Below are 21,281 nucleotides of genomic sequence, written 5' to 3' on the forward strand. Positions count from 1 at the left end.
ATGTTTCTCCTGCCGCATTAGAACGAGAGGAGGAAGTCCTGAAAGAAAACCAACAGGGGAAGATAATGGCAAAATGACATTCAACACAATTATATAGGGAATGATGTAAGTGAGGAAGGGCAAGAACTCCCCCACCCCAAATTAGAAATCCAGAATCTCATTCGACATTTCAAAGATGGTTCACAGGGTCTGACATTGTAGTCTTTGAGTCGTGGGCCAGATAATACAACTACCATGCGGAAGCTTCGACTGAGCAGCCTCCCTTTGAATGGCCGAGCCGAAAGACTTCGGCCCTGCCTTCCTGGGACTAAGTTTGACAAGACCGACCAGGCAGGCGATAACGAAGGAGCATTCCACCAGAAGCGGGAATCCGTGAGTTATGTTTGTATGGGGTGAAGGATTAACACTTCCTAATCACATAGTCCTTTCACCAACTACCTGGATGAGATTGGTATTCAAGGTGATTAATATCCGGACTGTTCCTCAGCTGGGGCCTACAAAATGACTTTCATGGTGCAAGCGATGCCCAGATTTCATGTCACTAAGGAGCTCGATCTGCCCGCTTTCTTCCCAGTTCCTCCACTTATGGGTTAGAAGAGGCCTTTCTCTTCGACTCCCGAGGTTTTTAGTTCAGTGTGCATGCGCCAAAAGAACACAAATAGCTTGTCCATCTAAAGAGTTCCACGTTTTCTGTGAGTAGGAAAGGGAGCTAAGAAATGGCATGGGCGGTTTTCATCTTTAAAGGTAACACTCTTGGCATTGCCTGCAAGCAGGCAGGCGTCTGCGTCGGATCCAAGGCACTTTGTCATTTCAGAGGCTTGTGTTCGGCCCATTGGTTTTTTCGGCCATCTTGCTTGAAGCTACTTCTCGGGCTGACTTGATGTTTGGAGAGATGGTTCTAGGGAACATGTTTAGCTGATGCTCGCTGGTCCTCACTGCTGTCATCCTCACTCCCCAACTGCACAGCTGAGGCTCTCCTAAAAATGAAAGCCTCATGGGGTAATACAGGCGAAGGATCAGTGGAAGCTGGTAAGGGCGTATGGAAGGGCGGTGCATTAGCTTTGGCCTCATTGCTTTGCTGCATGGTGTATCTGTGGTGCAGCCCATCATGTGGCGGGGATTCCACAAATATACATTGTGTGGGCCAAGAAAGAACAAGCAACTTATTTCGATAGTTTTTGCTTCCGATTTTTGGTAGTCCTGATTCCTAAAGATTGGATGTCACTTTTTAATGGAAATGACTAGTGAGCCCTGTGGTAACATTTTTTAACAAACACTGGCAAAGTCAATAGATATAGCTTTGACAGGCTGGGCTGATTGCTCATTTTCTTATCGCAAGCATATGCCACACAGAAAAAAAAAACAGAAAACATGCCACCACCTAAATGTTGTGGTTGTATGCCTCTATAAAAATGTTTTTTATTGAAAACAAACGAACCATCAGATATAATGTTAATAGAATAGTATGGGTAATTTTATCAAATTAGATAACTTATGCAGATTGTACCTCTGTGGACTGTTTAACAGAGCAGAGATGAAAATAGGCGAACAAATGTGATTCTTATAAACGAACAACTGGGGAGAACCTCCGGAACAACTCTAGTGGCTTGCTGTACTCTGATTTTGTTTCCACACTCTACAGGTCACATGCAGTTCATTGGAGCCTTACTCCTGTCACAATTTACTGGCACCATAACGTCCAGTGTCGTCTTCCTACACACCTGGACTCGTATTTTAATACAATTTCACTCATTTCTCATATAATTTCTTGCATAAACTTTTACTAAGTATTCATCATTCCCGCAATACTGCTCCCCTTTTTAGAGTAATATCGTTGCTTCCCAGCGGCAGCAACAGTTGAACTAAAAGGGATTCTCAACTAATGCACATCACTTTTTATTTAATTTAGTGAAATGTCACTCATTCCACAATACTGCTCTATATTTCTATTTCACTTCTGAATTTCACTGTCATTCTTGTGCTTCAATGTCCGACGCTCATTTTCCCCCCAGTAGTAGTCCTATGTTTCCTCTCACGGATGGTTAGCCAGAGAGCCACTGTTAGTGGACCACATGTCCAGCTCATATGACTTGGTGTGTATAGAGGAGTGCTGCCTACACTGGGTTCCTCGCACAGTCTCAATGGCAGCCTTGGTAGGTCTCTTCTGAATGTCGGTCAGCTGGTGTGCTTTAACCACAGCTGAGGCCACAACTGCTGCGTTGTTGTAGCACATACTCCAGAATAGTCGGAGCCCTGATGATGCAGTGGCTGGCTGGCTGCCACATTTCGAAACCCAACCTTAGTCATTATTTACAGGGCTCCTGTTTCGCCCGCCCCCCCTACAACCTCCCACTGTCCTTTCCTAACTAAAATCTACAGCTGGTAGAAATTGGACATTAATGAAAGGTTGATAAATCAATGAACGAGAAAACGGTGATTATTGTGTTTCTAGACAATCTCATCCGGCAGAAGGGCCGTATCTGTGTGCATTATGTCTGTGTAAACAGTCCTCCTAAACAAGCTGGGTGGTGCGTTGTCTCCAGTTTCGAAAAGAGATGCAGCAGTAGTGTGACTCTTACATCTTTTGTCTCATCTACTTATCGACTGAATATATATGCTTGTATGTATTGCAGTTGTGCGTGTTTTAACGTTTTTACACTTTAAGCAGTTAAAATTGTTTTTCACATGACTAAGTTCTGGCGAGTGAATTGAAAATACATCATCAGAAACATCGTGGGTGAGGCATGCTGAGATGCAATTCTTGCAATATTCTGTCTGGACTCCTTCTGACAGTGGCCTAGCTTGGAGCATTGAGCCGTAATGCAAGCATGACAGATGTCCACCTACACTTAGCATGCAGAGCTTGCAAATCCAAAACCTTACCATGTGTTTTAATTCTCTGAATGAAAGTGAATGTTGAAGAAGTAGAGCCATCTGCCAGTATCATCATTAGGTTAGACCTCACACCACTGTCTTGTACAAAGGATGGTCGCAGTATGCCAGTGGTGGCTTCGTGATGCTAGACGACGTACACCATCCCAGTCAAGAGCAGCACATTTTATCACTCGTATGCATACCCCCTGACATTGTCAAACCCCACTGTCATACATGCACGTAGAGCCCGACACACACACATGCTGAGTACAAGAAATGGCGCCTCACAACTCTACTTTTTTTTTGCTACGTTTCATAGTACTTTCTCATGAATATTTGGTCTTCAGAGTCCAAAGCAACAAAATTAAGAAAGTTAAATAAACTTGAAGAATAGTTGAAGCACTGGTAAAAGATGTATGGCAAATAAACACGCCTCCCCCCCCCCCCATTTCCTGCAGGCTGCTGAAGGTGGAATTAGAGGTGTTGTAACTATTACTTGGGGGAATCATATACAAAGGGCACGTGCAGGGTTTACTGCAGGCTAGGGATTGGTGTGCATTGGTAGATATGTTTGGTTTTCTACATGGAATCCTATGTGAACTGCTTGTCACGATAGGATCTCCCTAATGGAAGAGTAGATTGTAATTTAGTGTTCTGGTATTTTTGTATGGAGCTTTCTTCTTGCCAGACCCGAAGAGCTTTTTTTGGTAATCTGATTATATTTATATTGCGCCCCACATCTCTGGCAAGATCGTGAAGCGCTTCGATTTGCCTTGGCTTCCTAAACGCCCTTTAGAGTGCATGGTTGAAAGAGTGTCTGTAGTTCGGCCTGTAGGCTATGTGTTGGGTAAGGTAGCGAAAGCACAGGGCTTCAGATGTCTCTGCTTTAAAAGTGGCCTGTTGGAGAGAGTAAGAGAATAGACATTTGCTTGCCTGCGTACTTACCATCCTTAGCGGCGGATGGTATCTTACATAGAAATCACAGCTATTGGGTATCATTGAGGGCCACTAGTGCAAGAGTATCCAACCTATTCTGCAATAAGAGCTACTTCTGTTTAATGAAAATGATACCAGGCTGCTAATATCATTAGTGTTGAAACAGAACCACATCAGACAAACAGTAGTGTCCAACATATGTAAACCGTGATCACCCCACTGCATTAGGCAGTTTTACCAGCATTAATGAAAAAACATGCCTTGTCAATTTGGAATGCCTCTGCATGGGTAATGCATAACAAAGCCCCTGACGCCAAGGTAAATATTACTAATATGTCTCCCAAACACCACATGATTTACCCTTCACATCACCTTTTCAACATTGGTTTATGAGTTCTGAAATTCACATTGTGTCTAGTATACACATCCTTGATTGTGGTCTACATACATTAAAACAGCCAACCAAAAGCTTCTAATTTAGTACGCTGGGCTGGACTCAGGAGAGTTTCTTGCAGGCAGCTGGAGAGCTACCAGTAGCTCACAAGCTACTCGTTGGGAGAAGCCTGCACTAGAGCATACGGAGTCTAACCAGTAGTGTGTAAAGACCTAACCTATTCGAGGCATTTCTGAACCACCAGGTCAGTTTTGTATGGAATCCATTAAGGATCAACCCTGCTGCAGGCACTGGTAAATCAACAGTGGAGTGTGAGATGTGGTCCACAAAAGAGGCCCACCCTATTGAAAAGTACTGTTAAGCCGCCCCAGAGCATAGGAAAACCAAGCCTCTGGCCCCAGGCCCGCCTTTGCACGAGCAGGGGGGAGTTTGCCCTTAACCACTCTGTCGTGTACCTAGACAACCTGGTAGGAAGGATTCAGAGTCCTCATACAGGAGGGGGAGAGGGCAGGCAAGATGGAACCAAAATGTTCCTGTTCTCCATGGTCAACAAAACATGGCCAAGGGAGAACCACAGAAACGACCCTGGAAGAAACCCCCTGTCAGTCTATGGTTCGCATGCTGTTCCTTTGCTGCCCCCGGACTTGTTTTTCCTCCATGACAGGCTGGAGATAAGCAAAGGTTAACAGATTTGCACCATGATCTTGTTTTCACATTATGCAGAAATGCTCTGACCGAACTTAACACATCTGCTAACATTTTATTATTTGTTAAGTCATTGCATTGAGGTTGTTTGACCTGACAGGTCTGTAAGTTTCTCAATACTATACTCGTTTACAATATTGTGTTTGAAGCTGTGAGAGATGTCCCCTTTCACATTTGTAATATTGGCATATAAAGGGTGCACACTGAGGCATAAAAGTACTGAAGCGTAGAGACTGTACACAGTCGAAAGTGATGTCCAATACAACTGTTTCTTTCTCGTCTGAATGAATTTCGATTGGTTTTCCCTTTGAGAAACCAATATTTCCAAGTGAACAGCAGCCAATACAAATAGTGAGTTGGTTTAAGTGGCTGGATCATTACTGTGAGTTTTTGTAAATAGCATTAATATTCCCAACTAAAGAAGACACTGGGTACAAACTTCTGCTCATATGTCACAATCAGTTGGATGGAGGACGAGAGTGGGAAATAATTTGTGGGGCTGATAGGGGACTTAAACGAGAACCAACATCTAAAGTGGAAAAGTAGGTTTTGTTTTGTTTTGTTTTTTGAAGAGAGCTTTCCCCTATTTTTCCAAACTAATACAGTTTCGTCAGCCTCGTTTCTCCTAGTTAGGCTGTCGGAGAAGATTCTCGCATTTATGCCTCCAGAGCATCAGTGGTTAGTCCAGTATTATATCTAGGCCAGGCTGTGGAAATGCCTGTAATCTGGACATTCCTCTGACAACTTTAGAAACTGCAGTTGATTCAGAACCTGGTTGTGCGTCTGGCTTTAAATCGGTACAAGTTTGACGCTGGCTCACTGTGGCAGCAAAACATCCACTGGCTCTCTGAAGGGAAAGGCATACTGTTCGAGACCTTGTTCCTACTTTTCCAAAGAACTAAAGAATATCTCCATTCATCTTCATCCTGATGCCCATTCCTAGGGCTTTTGCCTGACGGCTACCTTCTGATCACAGGCCATTGCTCCCAGTCTTCCTGTTGTAGTGGCAGCACCCTCTTGATCTAGGTGTGAAATTCAGGAATGCCGTCCCTCTAGCTATATGCTAAACTTTTAGACAAGCCAACTTCTGTAAACTGCATAAAAGCCACTTATTCTGTTGGCTCCTTTGATCCTGAAGGCCTAGTCTTTCCATTTCCTTACCAGCATTAGTACTAGCAGTCTAATGCCCTACAGCTAAACTTCGCTCTACAGCAAACCTTGTTCATTCAGTCATTCATTTCTCCCACTGTATAAGTGTGCGTTAGTGATGGCTAAGTCCACCTCTGTGAAATCCAGTTGATCACAGGACAAAAACTGTATTATTTCACTTCTGGTGTGTCCTCCAGAAGCTCCAGACAGGTAGATGTCTTTCTGATTAATAGTTCTGCCTGCAGATTCCTTGCCTTTTGAATACCCCCAGGCACCAGACTGGGCCCTGAAGCTTTTGTAATAGCTCTCCTGTGCCAGGAGGTGGTGCTAGCTTCAACTCTGCTCCAGATGCAGCACAGGTGTGACGTCACTAATGAAGCAAGACCAAGGCTGATTTGCATAATGTTCTGCCTTGGGTGGCATGGTAGGCATAAAAACGATCGACTGGATTGCAGCCCAGAGTAATTACCAGTGGCTTAGATGAATTCACTTAATCCTCCTATCACTATTTTATCATCTTCTTTGAAAGTTTGATGGCGCAGGACTCATTGTGCATCAAACAAAATCTATGGGCTTTCACACGGACTCCCTCTCTAGGAAGTCTAAGAAATTGAAGGGAGAAGGAAAGAAAGTTTTATTCCTCTGGCAGCTCAGCACTAAGGTCCAGGAATGCCACATACCCTCCCCCTGGATTTCCTAACACTTTGTGAGAGATAGCAAACATGGTGGCCTGTTGCTTGCCAAGTCATTTACAAGACCCCTTTGCTGAAGTACTGAGAGTTGGCTAGGCTGCTTCTAGACAGATCATCAGGGCAGGCCTAGTCTCTTTGAGCTTTGTGGCTAGGGCTATGGAATCCTCAGTAGCTTTGAGGAGGCATGCATGGTTAAGGTCCACTGGATTCCCCAGAGATGTGCAGACAAGTCTAATGGACATTCCATTTGATGGCTCTTGCTTGTTTGGGGGTAAGGCTGACTCAGCCATACAGAAGTTCAAAGCAGAGCATTGGGACAGCTATCTCCAACCAGCGGGTACAGAAAATGCAGTAGATTTTGAAATGTCAAAAAAGGTTTTGCCTTTCTCCAGCATCGATCCTTCCAGCATCTGAGTTAATTTCTGTGGCAGAGGGAGAGGAAAGGCAGACAGGCCCAGTAACCGTCCTTCCTACGCATCACCTGGAAAGCAGCTTGAGTTTCTCCATACTGGTACAAATGTGGCCAGTTGCATGGCGGGTGTCATTCTTTCTACTGGCCATTACTTTCCCTGCTCCCCAGTTCCTTCAGTCAGAAGATCTCTTTCTCATACTGAAGCACCTCTCGAAATTCCTTTCCTAGATTCCTCCTATGTCTTCAGTCGGAAGATCACTTTCTGATCCTACAGCAGGAAGTGGTGGCCCTGCTGCAGAAGGGGCCAATGGAGTTTGTAACAGGGTAGAAAGCCGACCTGGGGTGCTACTATTGTTACTTTCTTGTTCCCAAGAAGGATGATGGTCGGCATCCATTAGAACTCCCAGGGGCCAGCATATTTTCAACACAGCAGCCTTTCTCCTACCGCATCCCGTCCTCCTTCAGAGCTCAAAGGAGAGTCTGCCTGCATCTGAACATGGCGATGTGTCATGGGGTTAGCTAGACCTGATGCACATGGCATCTCTAAAACGTGGCGCACAGCAACTCCATATTGCATTATTCGAATCCTGAATTATGGTTGGACCGCAATTGAGTAACCCACTGTTTGTTCTTTTAATTCCTAAAGCATCATGGAGGATTACTTCCTGTATTTTTCACTTTATAAGGGGACCTGAACAATGTTATTTGCGTTGCATTTTTTTTTTTTACAAGATTGCTTGCTTCTGGTTCCTGTTAGGGGGGTTCTCCTTTTTCCAGCTTTCTACTTTCTACTATGCATTCCTTCCTGGGCCGGCCTTCTGTTCGTCACATCTTCGGCTTGTAGCTTGGAAAGTTTTTCTCAGTATGTGTAGCTTTTTCCCTTCCAAGTTTATTCTGCTCTTAGGGGTTACCTGGACTTGACAATTCGGAGTCTGAGATTGCCTGTGGGAGCAGAAGGAAAATAAAGTCGTCACCAAGAAGACCTGCTTCTGACAGCATCTTATTCTGGACTTCAGGGTCTTGAAGTTGCACCTCTGCAAACATAAGTTCAAGATGCTGTTATTGGTACCGGAAGAGAGAGACTCAATGGTGAGAACACTTTGTGCACATACTGATCCTACAGTCGCAGAAGAGGTACCTACAATTTGTGGTAGCGTCAGCCCACTACCAGCCTTCGGTCCTTCCATTCGGACTAACATCAGCACCCTAGATCTTTACAAAGGTGGTGACGATGGTTGAAGCACATCTGCACAGGTCAGGATTCTCAGTGTTCCTGTACATTGATGATTGGCTGCTCACGGCAGGCTCCCAGCAGCAGGGGTCAGACCTGGCTTTTTCATCAACCTACTCAAGTCTCACAGTGAGCCCTCTTAGTACCTGTTGTTTATAGGGACAGTACTTGATGGCACATCATTAAGAGCCGTATTTCCTCACTGGAGGATCCAGGACATACAAGATATGATTCCAATGTTTCAGGGGGAGCTTGTGACAAATCTTGATGGTTCTTCACCTGCTATGTCTTCTGGCATTTTACAGGTCATGCACGCACACTGGCATGTGAGGGCACTCCAGTGGTGCCTCCATCTGCAGTAGTGTCCACGCCACACATGGGAAATCTGCCACACACCATCGAAATCTCCTAGAATGCAGCAATGAACTTGCTCTGGTGGCCGGTAGAGGAAAGTCTGATGCAAGAGATGTCCTTTTTCCCTCTGTCATCAGAGGCCACAGTAGTGTCAGATGCATCCATTTTGGAGTGGCACATATCTATAGGAGTTGGAGATCAGGTGGCTTTGGTCTATAGGAGAGCAAGTTCAGTACATCAGCCTCCACTTGCTGCGGGCCATTTATCTGCCCTCCAGTTTCCATTGGAGGCAGCCTCAGGGGATGCATTTTGGTTAATGTGGAATTTTCCGCTTCAGTACACATTTCCCCCTATACCCTGAAATCCTAAGTTATTGAGGAAGCTCCACTGGGATTGGACTGCAGCAATTCTGATCATCCCAGACTGACCAAGAAGTGTGTAGTACGCAGATCTACTACAAATGTCTGTGTCCTCCACTCCCAACTGCCTATCAGAACGGATCTCCTCTCACAGTCAGAAGGCAATTTCCTTCACCACAACCTCTAGAGCCTCTGCTTCTTGCCTGGAGATTGAGTGGGGGCACGTGAGCCCCTTTGACTTGCCACCTCAGGTGACATGGTGTGCAGATCAAAATGTAGTCCCTGTAAAGATACTACTGTCTGATGTATTGTTTTTTGCCCTCTTGTTTGCCCAGCAAGGTTGAGCGGGAGGGGAGTATTGTCAGAGGCTATATCTCTACTCTTTTGGCATTTGTCTGTCTTCTCGACAGACAAATGCACGGCACTTAGTTAAAACTAAATCACACAACTACTCAAGGCAGCACCACTGATTCAAGAGCCTCTGACCACTTGCCGTGGGCCTCTGCCTTGCAATGGTTGCCAAAGTGCAAATCACTTAATCTCCCCTGCCTAACAAAAATGAATGTGTCTTCATGTAATGCAACTGGTGCTATGTAAAGCGCTCTGATACTCGATTGAGGTCAAGTTCGCAATATATCGAACACCTAAAAAAAATAAAAATTGAAAACTAGGAATTTGCGGATTGGCGAAGATCTGTCACTTGTCAAACTTCAAAGATTATTTCAGTGCAAAAAACTCTCAAACCATCACAATCTAACCATGCCAACGTATCTCAATTGAAAAAATCTCACCATAAAAAATAAGATGTTCTGTCACCTCTATTTCAGGTGAGAGTAGTGATCATTTCTTTTTTCGCTACTTCAGCTGTATTGTCCCCTGAAATTGCTGTACGGTAGATTTCCTAAGCCAAAAAAGGAAATTGTAACCTTTTCAGAGAAAAAGAAAATTAGCAAGTGTCTCACCTCTACCACGAGTTATTCTTGCGCGAGGAAATGTGTTAGGACTAAAAAAAAAAAAAAAAAAAATACTGTCCGAGAATTCCTCATCGGCTCGTCAACGTGCCACCCACTAAAGCATTGGTATTTTACAACAGACTAATACACATTATGCACTTTTTTACTACAATCAATGTCAGAATTATTGCCATAATTATAGATACCTGCGCAAACAAAATGATTTTTTATCATCCATCCATAGCCAATTAGTCCAGTCCTTGCCAATGTTTTAGCTAACTGATTTAGAGCATCGTTTATTTTAGCTATGCAGATTCCAATAAAGTCCTGCATACCTTAGTCATAGTGCCATCAGGAATTACCTTAAAGATCTGTCTCTCAGCATCCTCCTGGCAACCAGACCACCTGCCTTCCTCCTCTATGGAGTGAGTAGTTTACTCCTACGCCGCTCCTTGATTTGTTACACAGGGCAGTAAACAGGGCTTTGTTCAGCATGTAAGAAGCGCTCTGAAGCTGCTGCTGCTGTTGTACATCTGCAGTTCTGCTGATACGAGACCATTGAATGCCCTTTAAACCTACCGAGTAGAGCCGCCGCTCCTGCGAAGTGTAAACTGCAGTGTGGAAACCCCCTTATTTGGTTTGTTAACATGAGCGATAGAAAATGTGACAAGTGCCCGAAGCTGAGAGGTTCGCGTCTATAGAACAGGCCTGCCTTCTTATCGCTAAAGTATAGCCAGGCACGGGAGGGTGTGGCCAAGCAACATGGCCGACGACAGGACGTGAGCCTCTTGAGCTCCCAGTCCGTCCGCCCATCAATCCTGCCAAAATTCTCTAAAAATTGGCTGAAAACTGCCAAACAACATTGGTATTGACTAGTGCTGAACCCAGAGTCGATGGAATCGAGCTGGGAAGCTCAGCTGCTCCCGTAACACTGAGCGCGGAGAGGTGCGCAGCGGCCATAGATCGGGTCTGCGGAAGAAGGCTGCCAGAGGAGGAACCAAATCGTGGTTCCCCCGGCCTGGGGTTGAGCTGGACTACTGATCGGCGGCGCTCCTCCCCTGTGCTCCTAGCCTATATCGCAGTCGTCTGTCACTGGTGGACCAGACGCCCCACTGAACCAGCCGAAGACGAATGCGTGCGGAGTGGGAACGGGCTCGGCATCTCTGACTCGGACCTGAGGAGCTCTGAGGTACCCACTGCGAGGGAGGCCCATAGCCGAGGCAGAAGAGCGAGTGGCACCGGTGGGTCTCCCTGCCTTCCGTGTACACCTGCCGCGGGAATCGGCACCAGCGAACCCCCACACGCCTGTGGGGGGAAGGGGGCCTAACCCCCACGCACTGCGAGTGTAGCAGCCGCACCCCGGAACTAGGAGTGGGTGCGACCCGAGGCAATCCTCGTACCTGATCGGCAGCGTGGGGAATGAGGAATCCTGGCGGAGGCTGGAGGCCCCCTTTCATTATATCAAATAACAAATAACTGTGATCGGCGTGACCCGTACCGCCTGCAGCCCAGGCCTATGAGTGGGAGCGGACTAGGTGGCTCCTTGTCTGATTCTCTGTACCACCCCCCATCCGTTGAAGATTGGGAGCTGGAAGGAGCGTGTGTGATGCTTTGCCCTATTCTTGCTGAAGTTCCCAGTGGGGAGGGGCGACGGACGGTGCGGGCGAGCCTGAAACACTGCGCAGACAGGAAAAGGAGCAGTCGAGGATCTGGTCTGTGGGCAGGTACGGTCCATGGGCACTTTGGATGCGGCACGCCCCCCACCCCCCGCAGAGAATAGTTGGCTGCAGGGAAACCAACAGAGGACATGGAGGTCCATCATACTAAACCCCCTCCCCCTGCTCCAATGAAAGTACGTGCAGTGAGGCCCGGACTGGTGCAACCCAGAGCACAAAAGAGGCGAGTAGGCCTCATAGAAGGCCATTGTTTGGGCAGGCGGACCCCTACAGAGAGTCGAGGACACTGGGTGCGGCCTGCCCCGGACCTGAAGGTTCGAGAAACTGCTTTTGTGGGGGGAGACTGGACCTCCATACCTGTCGCTTCAAAGTTTGTCGACCACCGTGATGCACGATAAGGGGGTCATTGAGGGCTGTGATTCCAGCGGATAGCACTAAAATCTGAAGGTGCCCCACCTTAAGAGCGAGACAGGAAAGAAAGGGTCACCCCTGCGGCTGATAGATTGGGATGGTAGTGTCAGGCCTCCTGGTAGTGGGGCCTGAAGGGAATTGAACTCGACCTCTGAGGGGGATACGCTTTGATAACCGAACACTGGGGGAGGCTCACGTCCATCGGCAAGGTGGGGTAGCAAGCTCTCCCCGAAGAGGAGTAATGACAATATAGCCCTTATCGATGGTTGCGCTGTGAGGAGTGGAACATAGCATATGGGGTCAAGATGGCCAAGGAATAGGCCCATAAACCGACTGGATCTAAAACCATCACACAATACACCACCCCTAGCCCCCCCTCTCAGCGGCTGACCAGGCAGACTGGAGGAGCGGGGGAGGTGGGATCAGAGCCCGGAACCCAATAAAGCAGAGCTTATGGCAGCCATCCAGGGCTCTAGGAAGGCACTGTCTCAATAGATGTTAACCTACTACGAGCGGATCTCCGGAAGGTGGCTGAAAAATTCACGAGCGCCGAAGCGGACATAGCGGAATTGAAAGGAGAAGTGGTAACGCTCAAACAAGTGGCGCAGATGTCCATGGCCACAAAGGCCCTAGAGAGCCATGTGGAAGATGCAACGGGTAGGGCAAGACGTAGTAACATACGTGTGCTGGGCATACCGGAAAAAAAACAGGGAACCGCTGAGCAATTTCTAGAACATTGGATCCGTACCCAACTACAACCCAAGGGATTGTCAGACATGTTTGTGGTAGAGAGAGCTCATAGGGCCCTGGTTCCGCCTCCGCCCCCACCCCTGGGGCTCAGCCCCTGGCAATCACAGACAAAATCCTCAACTACCAGGACAGAGACTGCATCCTGGGAGCACCAGAATCTGTAGTACGAAAGCAACAATGTTGCTGTGTACCTGTAGACGAAGATATGGCTAATAACGCTCTGGGAGCCACTCCTACAGGGCTGGAACTGGAGACCCAGAATCTGGGACCAACAATAGACACTGTGCCCGAGACTCTGATGGAAGAGGCTCCTGAGGGGGAGAGGGACTAGGTGATGAACAAAAAAGTATTGAGAACAGCGACACAAACACTGCATAGATGTACGATAAAAATGCACAATGTTTTTGTTGATGTACTGAGATTCAGCTGGATGCTCATTCAGAGAAATGGGGTGGGGGTTGGGGTACTCGCAGGAGAGAATAGACATGGCTGGGAATATTGCGAAATTGACCATAGATGTATAAGAGGGGTTTTTACTCCAGAGTGGCAATATGATTGCTGATAAGTAAAGGGTGGGAGGATTGGGGACAAAAACGTACTTGTTGCCCCTGTCAGGCTTATTAGGATGCTGTGCACGTCTTGGCACAAGCGGAGGGTGCGCAGTATTGTCTGTGATGTTAGCTGAGTATTGTCCGTGGGTGGGGGGTGGGGCAGTTAAGTTTTTTGTTTATCAATATAAGTTGAGATATGAAAATGGGTTGGTTGACACACAAGAGTGGTAAGTCCAGGGACACCGCTAGGAAGAAAACACAAACAATTGAATAGGGCGGCGGAACCTTCTGCATTCCTAGCAGCAGAAATAACCCATTTAGTATGTTTTTTGTCTGACCATGCACCAATGAGCTGCACGGAACAATGGGCCGTCAGGGAGCAGGGTCCTCGCTGTTGGTGGCTACCTTCGGATCTCCTTGAAGATCAGGTCGGTAGAGATATGCTCTCAAACATTGACAGATTATATATCCCTCAATTAGAACATCACAGATAATGGAGCGAATGAGTGGGACGCAAAGAAGGCTGTGGTCCGGGGGGCAGGAATGGGATTAACGTATGGTGCACGGAGACAGTTGCAATACGAGCTGCGGGACAGTGAGAACTCATTAGCTGAACTTCAGTTGGGTATGCAGGTTCAGGGAGACACCCAGGAGCGAGAACAGGTTGCAGATACATGAGATAGGCTGGACAAATACACACTTACCAAATTTCGTCAAAGACAACATGCAGAGGGAGACAAGTCCGGCCAATTATTAGCATGGATACTGCGTAGGGAACAGACCCCTTGATTGATCACAAGTATTGGAACAATTTCAGCAGCACATGCAGAAGTTGTATACGGCTGACCAATCAGTCAGAGCTTAGACCATGTATAAGCCATTTCTGGAGGGCCTCCAGTTGAGGAGACTTCCCGAGGAAGCCCGGTTAGAGCTGGAAGCACAGATAACTGAAGAAGAAAGATAGCGGGGGCAATAGCAGAAATACCCAAGGCCAAGGCTCCGGGGGGTGATGGGCTACCGATTGAATATTATCAGGCATATTCAGCAAAGCTAGTCCAACCACTACTACAGACACTCCATGAATTCTTCAAGAATGGGATACTGCCCTTGCGCAATTAATATTATCAGGCATATTCAGCAAAGCTAGTCCAACCACTACTACAGACACTTAATGAATCCTTCAAGAATGGGATACTACCCCCAACAATGCGCAAGGGACGTAAACATTTCATGCAAAGTGCTGGCCAAAAGGTTGGGCCCACACATGGGGTACCTAGTTCATGAGGATCAGTGTGGATTCATCGGGTCGTAGCACGTTCATGAACATACGGCACTTCGCACATGTAATGCACGAGACACAGGCTGTTGCTGAGGAGATGGCTCTAGTGTCCATCGATCTCGAAAAAGCATTCGATACGGTAGACTGGGGATACCTGCTGAAGGTACTGAGAATATCTGGGTTTGGGCCACACCTATGCAAGTGGGTTAGAATACTGTACACAGAACCAAGTGTCAGGGTGCGACTGGGTCAGACTGGATCTGCACAGTGGTTACTGGGGCGAGGCATGCAGCAGGGATGCCCCCTGTCTCCATTGCTTTTTGTTTTGGCTATCAAGCCCATGGCGGCGTGGTCCAAATGAGATTTTGGCCCTTGGCGAATACAGATAGAGAGTGATATTCACCTCATCTCGCTATTTGCCGACGATGCGCTGTTTTATGTTGCACCCCCTCGTGTGGCGATCCTAAACTCCTACAGCTTTTAGATCACTTTGCAATATATTCAAAATTACGTATTAACAGGCGAAAGTCTTTGGTGTTTCCGCTGGCGAGGCCGAGAGAACATAGTTCAGAGGAGTTCCCCAAATTGGGGTTGAGATGGGAGATGGACCACTTCTGGTACCTGGGAGTACAGGGATGCAAAAGTACTCCATCTGAACATGACTAGGGTAATTGGGTCCCTGAAGTGTTCAGTAGCATTCTGGAACACGCTGCCGCTGTCCTTAATGGGCAGAATAGCCGTGCCAAAGATGGTAGTGCTGCCTCGCTGTGTGTACGCCTTGCAAAACTTGCTGTGCAATATCCCCATGAAGGGATTTAGACAATCGAAATCAATCTTGATATCGCTTTCCTGGGTGGGGAAACGTAGCAGAGTAGCACTACAGGTCCTCTCCAAGTGCTACGAAGAGGGGGGGCTGGAGGCACCGAGGTTAGACCTATATCACTCTGCAGCACACCTTCAACATGCGGCACAGTGGTTAGATAAGGGTGATAACTGGGAAAAGCGCCTACTCGCCGGTCAGGTACAGCCAGAGGACTTACCCGCTATCTTGATGGAGAGGGCAGGTGCAGAACTATCCTTTAAACATTAAACAAACTGCATTCGTATGGCAAAAGTTTGTGGAACCGGTACTTGAGCATGCTCCGTTCCACCTGGAGTGCAATTTGCCCCGTGCAAACAATGGTAGAGAATATGTCCTTCCAGGCTTGGAGAGAGGGCAGATTTGTGGTTCTGGCGGATTTATACACAAACGACACCTTTATCACTTTTGAGCAGGCGCGCAAACTGTTCGATCAGGGGCAGTATCTCCAATATGTGGGTCTGGTGGAACTGGTCAGGCTCACGTAGCCAAATATGCCTCAGATGACAGACTCTTGACGTACTGCTTAGATGCAGCAGTGGGCGGAGGCTGGTATCACTGCTATATAAAGCTATGAGGGCAGACTCTGGATCCCTAGCCCTTAAGGCATGGGACGCATGGAATGAGGACCTACAGTCTCCGCTGCCAGAAAAAAGCTGGGTGAGGGCATGTACATTAATGCGCAAGGTATCCTGTAATGCCTGCCTAAAATTGTTGTATTATAACTTCCTGCAGCGGGTGTACATGACCCCTGTGAGGCTCCATTGCATTGATGCAACTCGTCCCCATGAATGACCTAGATGTAACAACACTCAAGCAGGGTTTGTGCACCTGGCGTGGGAGTGGCCAGAGGTTCAGCAGTATTGGACTAGTATAGTAGTGAGGGTCCACGAGGGGGTGAGAATACCACTGGAGGCCAAACCAGAGCACTGCCTCTTGGGGCTAGTTCCAAAACCCAAGAAACGAAAAATGGCTAATAAATGACTACAATTAACCCTGGTACTGCCCAAACGGAGGGTAGCTATATGCTGAATGAGCACACGGGCACCGACATTAGAGAGCCGGATAGGGGATGTGGGTGAATGGTCTCTTGCAGAAGAATTGCCCATGAAAGCCTGTCGGAAGGGCGAAAAACTAGCTAAGGACTTTGCACAATGGGAAAGGGAAATGGTCAGAATGATGGTTCTGATAGTAACAGCGAAATGTAATGTTGAGAATTGTGTGTCGCCTTAATTATGTATGCTGTTACACCCCACCATGTCATAGACAAACATGCAATAATGATGTGTACGTTGGACTCTGCCACCAACTGGAAACAAATGGATGGAGATATGTTTTTGAAGACTGTGTATAACCGCGCAGTTAATTTTTGAAAAATGTAATAAATAGGTTTTTTTTTTTAAACGCAACCAGGTACTTCAGTGTATTGTATGCACAAATAAAAGCCAAGCTATGCCTGTGCTGTATTTAAAATCGCATGAATATCTAATAAAAGCCCTGCCAGTGCTGTGCAAAAGTCAGTCTTTCCTGGCTTTTCTGCATTGTCTTCACAACAAAGTTTAGGCAATATACTGTTAGAGCTGAATTCTTTCAAAAGAGCATACTGCCCGGTTATAACTGTTGAAAGTGCTGGCAGACGTTTTCTATTGCAGTTAAAGAAAAAAGAAGATAACCTAAAATCTCTTGACTGGGTCACTGTGGATTAATGCTGTATTAAATAAATGTGAAAACCAAAGACCCTGCCAGAAAGCCAGCACACCGTTGAGGGGGTTACAATCACACCCAGATCTCTTTCTTTAGTTACGAAACACTGATTACTGTTAAGTTGTGGAGTTTGGCATATTGTCTATTGCGTAGCAAACAGTAGCCTCCTTCGATATCTATTTGTTGCCCTCATAACACAATTATATCAATGTGTGGACGAAAAATGCTAGAGGTTCTGGGTTTTATTCTTAGCGGTCATGATCCACTAGAAATGATGGGAATTTTCCATAATGTTGTACCAGACTCACCTGGAACAAAGAATGCATTTAGAATGCGATCTTGGGGGTCAATATTCAACTTAATCAGTAGAATGATAAGTTGAAGAATGATATAAGCAAAGGAGCTTGGTTTTTCCTCATATCTCTTCATTTTTTTTTTTAAATCTCTTTATTGGTATTTTTTCTTTATAGCATGGTTATCATCATGAATTCTTACAAAAAATATCTAGATATTCATACCAGAAATACAAATCCCATATACAGAATAGCATTATCCATCACGGCATTATATAATCAACACTAATGTGCCATTCACCCTTACAAACAGTTATATCGGTCGTGAGTTTATGTTCTAGCGTCACTGCGTGCCACTGCCAATGCTTAGCTAAACCTTTATTTGTACATCGTGTAGGTATTATACCAGCAGATGTATCGGTGGTTCAATTGTCAAATCTCCCCAAGCAGTTGACAAAGCCTTCGGGAGGGAGGCGTGCAAGAGAAATTGACCCGCTGGTAGTTCATTGTCTGCAACTAGCGTCTCGAATGGTAATGCGCCATCTCGATATGTCACCCAATGTGTCAAGCTCTGCCGCCTGCCAGGTCGCTAGAACTGCCTCCGAGGTACCCAGTCTAACCCTTGGTGTCCCCATCAGCGGTAAAATCGGGGCGTATAGAAGAGTCTTGCAAATAAGATATAGACTTCTTTTATAGCATTTATGGGCTAATCCTAGATGCAACTGTCGTGGCCGTGAAGCTTTGGTGATTGGATGGAACAAGTGACAAATTTGGGAGTGGGTCCAGGGCGGGTTCATGGTCGCTGTGTCTTCCAGTCTCTGCCCATTCAACCACTTCGTCGCCCATTGAAGCTGGGCAGCTAAATAGTATAGTTCCATATTGGGGACCGACAGCCCTCCCTGACCAATGTACAACTTCCACAAAGCGACACGCTGTCTCCCTCTATTCCATATCAAGTACCGGAATAGTCGCTCCAGGTCTCGTAAAGTCTTGGGCGGGACATAGAGTGGGAGGTTTGAAAAATAATAAAGCAGCTTGTGGAGTACAATCATTTTCAGCAAAGTGATACGGCTCATTACATTTAATGGAAGTGTCTTCCAGAATTGCATTTGAGCACGTATGGCTGATATCGCTCTTGTTAAGTTACCTTCCAGCATTCCTCATATCTCTTCATTAGGGATAAGAGAATTACACCTGCTGAAATGTTGCTAGGTTTTGTTTGTATGCTGTGAAAACGAATGAAAATGGTTTGTAAAAAACCTCGGTGAAGACTGCCATCAGGGTTACCTTCTTGGTATGAAACAGTTAGACTTCCTGCTCTGAAGCGGAACAAAGACAGCCTTGTCAGACTTTCGGTCTTAGAGCTTGAAACCTCAACACCCCCCCTCGGCCCTCTCCCCGCGTAGCAGAACTGTTGATGTTTCTTGATTGCACCATTAGCCTTACTTAATAGTGTTGAAGAAGCGGTCGGTGTACTAGACCTAGTGGACAAAGGGTTTGTGTCGTTCTTGAGTACCAGGATGAACTGTTGGAATGAAATGAAGGATGATACCTTGCGGCATGCCTCACCCGTCTTTTCTGTCTCTTTTAATGTTTTATTTATTACACACACTTACTTTAGAGTATTAACTTGTCCACCCTTCACTAATGGGCACCATACTTGAAGGACATATAAGAGCGTGCAAAGCTTGGAGCAGATCGATGAATATGTTCTTTAGTTATGAGGGACTGCCTTCTCACTTTTTCACTGACCAGCAAAATTAGACTTTCCATTGTAGATTTTATTGTGCTCATAACTCTGAAACTGCAGAATAAATGTTAACAATTTTTTATGACACAGAGGCCTTCTATTTGGTACCTCTTTAGTCTGTAAAAGAATCCATTGATGCGTTTTGGAATTATAAAAGACACGTGTTCAGTGCACATGTTTAGAAACATGTATAGTTAATAACATGAGGAGATCACGATACGGTGTAAGATCCCAAGCATTCAATGATCACTTACGTTGGCAGAAACATACACTCGCGGGTGGCATGGGCAACGCCCACACCCTAGCAGGTCCATCACTTGTCCCCCAACGCATATAATATGTTACTAGGGCATATGCTCTATATTTAAGTAACACTTGAATGGTCATGAGCATCTGAAATGCACATGCCCGCGGTTGGTGTAAGCACGCTCCCTGGCAAACCTCAGCCCTCCCCCTCCACCCGTACATAAAGCAATTTCACAGATGCATACATTTTGGGAGGCCGCTTTCTCGTCTCTGGGACTCATCAATACCATACATGCCAACATTTGAAAAGCAAGAAATCTGGATTAAAAAACATAATAATCTGAGTCGAGGGGGAATAAAGCTTCATATTGACTTGTATTGAATTGGGGGCAAGTTCAGGGGTGAGAAAGATAAATGAAAGCATTTTATGGCTTTAAAAATCGGAAGTCTCCCGCCTGAATTGGGTCTATTGGTACAAGTGCAATACAGACACCCTGCCCTTAAAACTTAAAATATAGCCTGTGGAAACTCCGATTCCCCTACTTTTCTGGAGACTGCTCTCACTTGGCATATTAAGAACTCTGTAAATTTCAGACATGTGGTTTTGAATTGGTGCTTTGAAGTATGCTTGAACTTGCAAAGACAAATAGAAAGATAATTATCCACTCGCAAAATATTTGCTTCACTGCTTGAATTTTCAGCATTCCAAAAGTTTGAAAAGCCTCTTGAATTGGCAAATAGGGGTATTTTTGCAACCAAGCAAATTTTCATTTTCTGTTTAGACAGCAAAACATCAAGTGTATTCCGCTTGCCGATAGTGGTAACCGCATGCGAGTTAAACACACTGCTAAGGTCTTTTGTGACCGGCGAGTTAACAGGTAGTCTTACTTGCGGGAATGTGTCATCCCTATAGGTGTTCTACTTTGTCCCTGCTTTACCATGCAGCTCCTACAAAGGGATCGGTCCAGAAGGCACCTTTTGAAAGAAAGACAGAAAATACATAAATAAAGTGAAGAAATCTTGAGTATTATTTGACAAAAACATTCTTTCGAACTCTGAGGACATCTACCGACTCCTATATTACTATCACTGTTACACAGGTCTCCTACTCTTCGTCCCAGTTTGAGTATCACGTTGGCTTGGCGACCGTATGGCCTGAGATACTCATTTTGTTTTATACCTAAACGACATGCTCGTCTTTTACTGTTTGATCTCTGTACTGCAGGTGCTTTTGAACTCATGAGACTGTGCTCCTAGGTTTCTGCTTTTCCATATCTTGTTTTTTCTTTTCTTCTTGTTGTTTCTTTCTTTTTCTTACTCTTACGCTTTTTGTCCTCTGCTTGTCTTTTTTGCTTTATTTTTTGTTTCAACCTACCTTCTCCTCTCTCCTTATTACTCTTCCTCCCATTTTGATCCTTGTTCCTGCCTACTTCTCCTTTTTCCCCTCCTTTCCCAACCCACCACTCCCGTACCATTTTGGTTCCTTTTTGAAGTTGAGCCCGATGCTGGGACACCACGTCGTAGACCCATCTCCTTCTGCCCTTGCTGTGCTCATGAAGGTAATGTGACCTTGCACACCTGCTTTCCCTGCCCACCTCACTTGGACTATCATAGTAACACTCGCTTTCCCCAGTGCCCTGAAAGGGGTCCATCCTATCCCCAAAACTCTGTAGCATTCTGCATTAGACTTGGGCGAAGGGTCC

At 46.0% G+C, this 21,281-nt stretch overlaps 1 protein-coding gene across 32 annotated transcripts in view; it reads left to right on the forward strand.

Moving 5' to 3' along the window:
• The window catches only part of MICAL3 (microtubule associated monooxygenase, calponin and LIM domain containing 3), a 1,875,796-nt gene that overhangs the window by 1,741,273 nt on the left and 113,242 nt on the right, over window positions 1-21,281 (forward strand). For 27 of the 32 annotated variants that reach the window (XM_085652129.1, XM_085652136.1, XM_085652137.1 and 24 more), the window contains one exon: window positions 21,072-21,137. The exons of the other annotated variants lie outside the window; for them this stretch is intronic. In XM_085652129.1, the coding sequence (XP_085508255.1) occupies window positions 21,072-21,137 (66 nt within the window). The remainder of the gene's footprint in view (window positions 1-21,071; window positions 21,138-21,281) is intronic. 32 annotated transcript variants of the gene reach the window in all.

The sequence above is a fragment of the Triturus cristatus genome, chromosome 4_1 (genome assembly GCF_964204655.1).
Source record: "Triturus cristatus chromosome 4_1, aTriCri1.1, whole genome shotgun sequence".
NCBI lineage: Eukaryota > Metazoa > Chordata > Amphibia > Caudata > Salamandridae > Triturus > Triturus cristatus.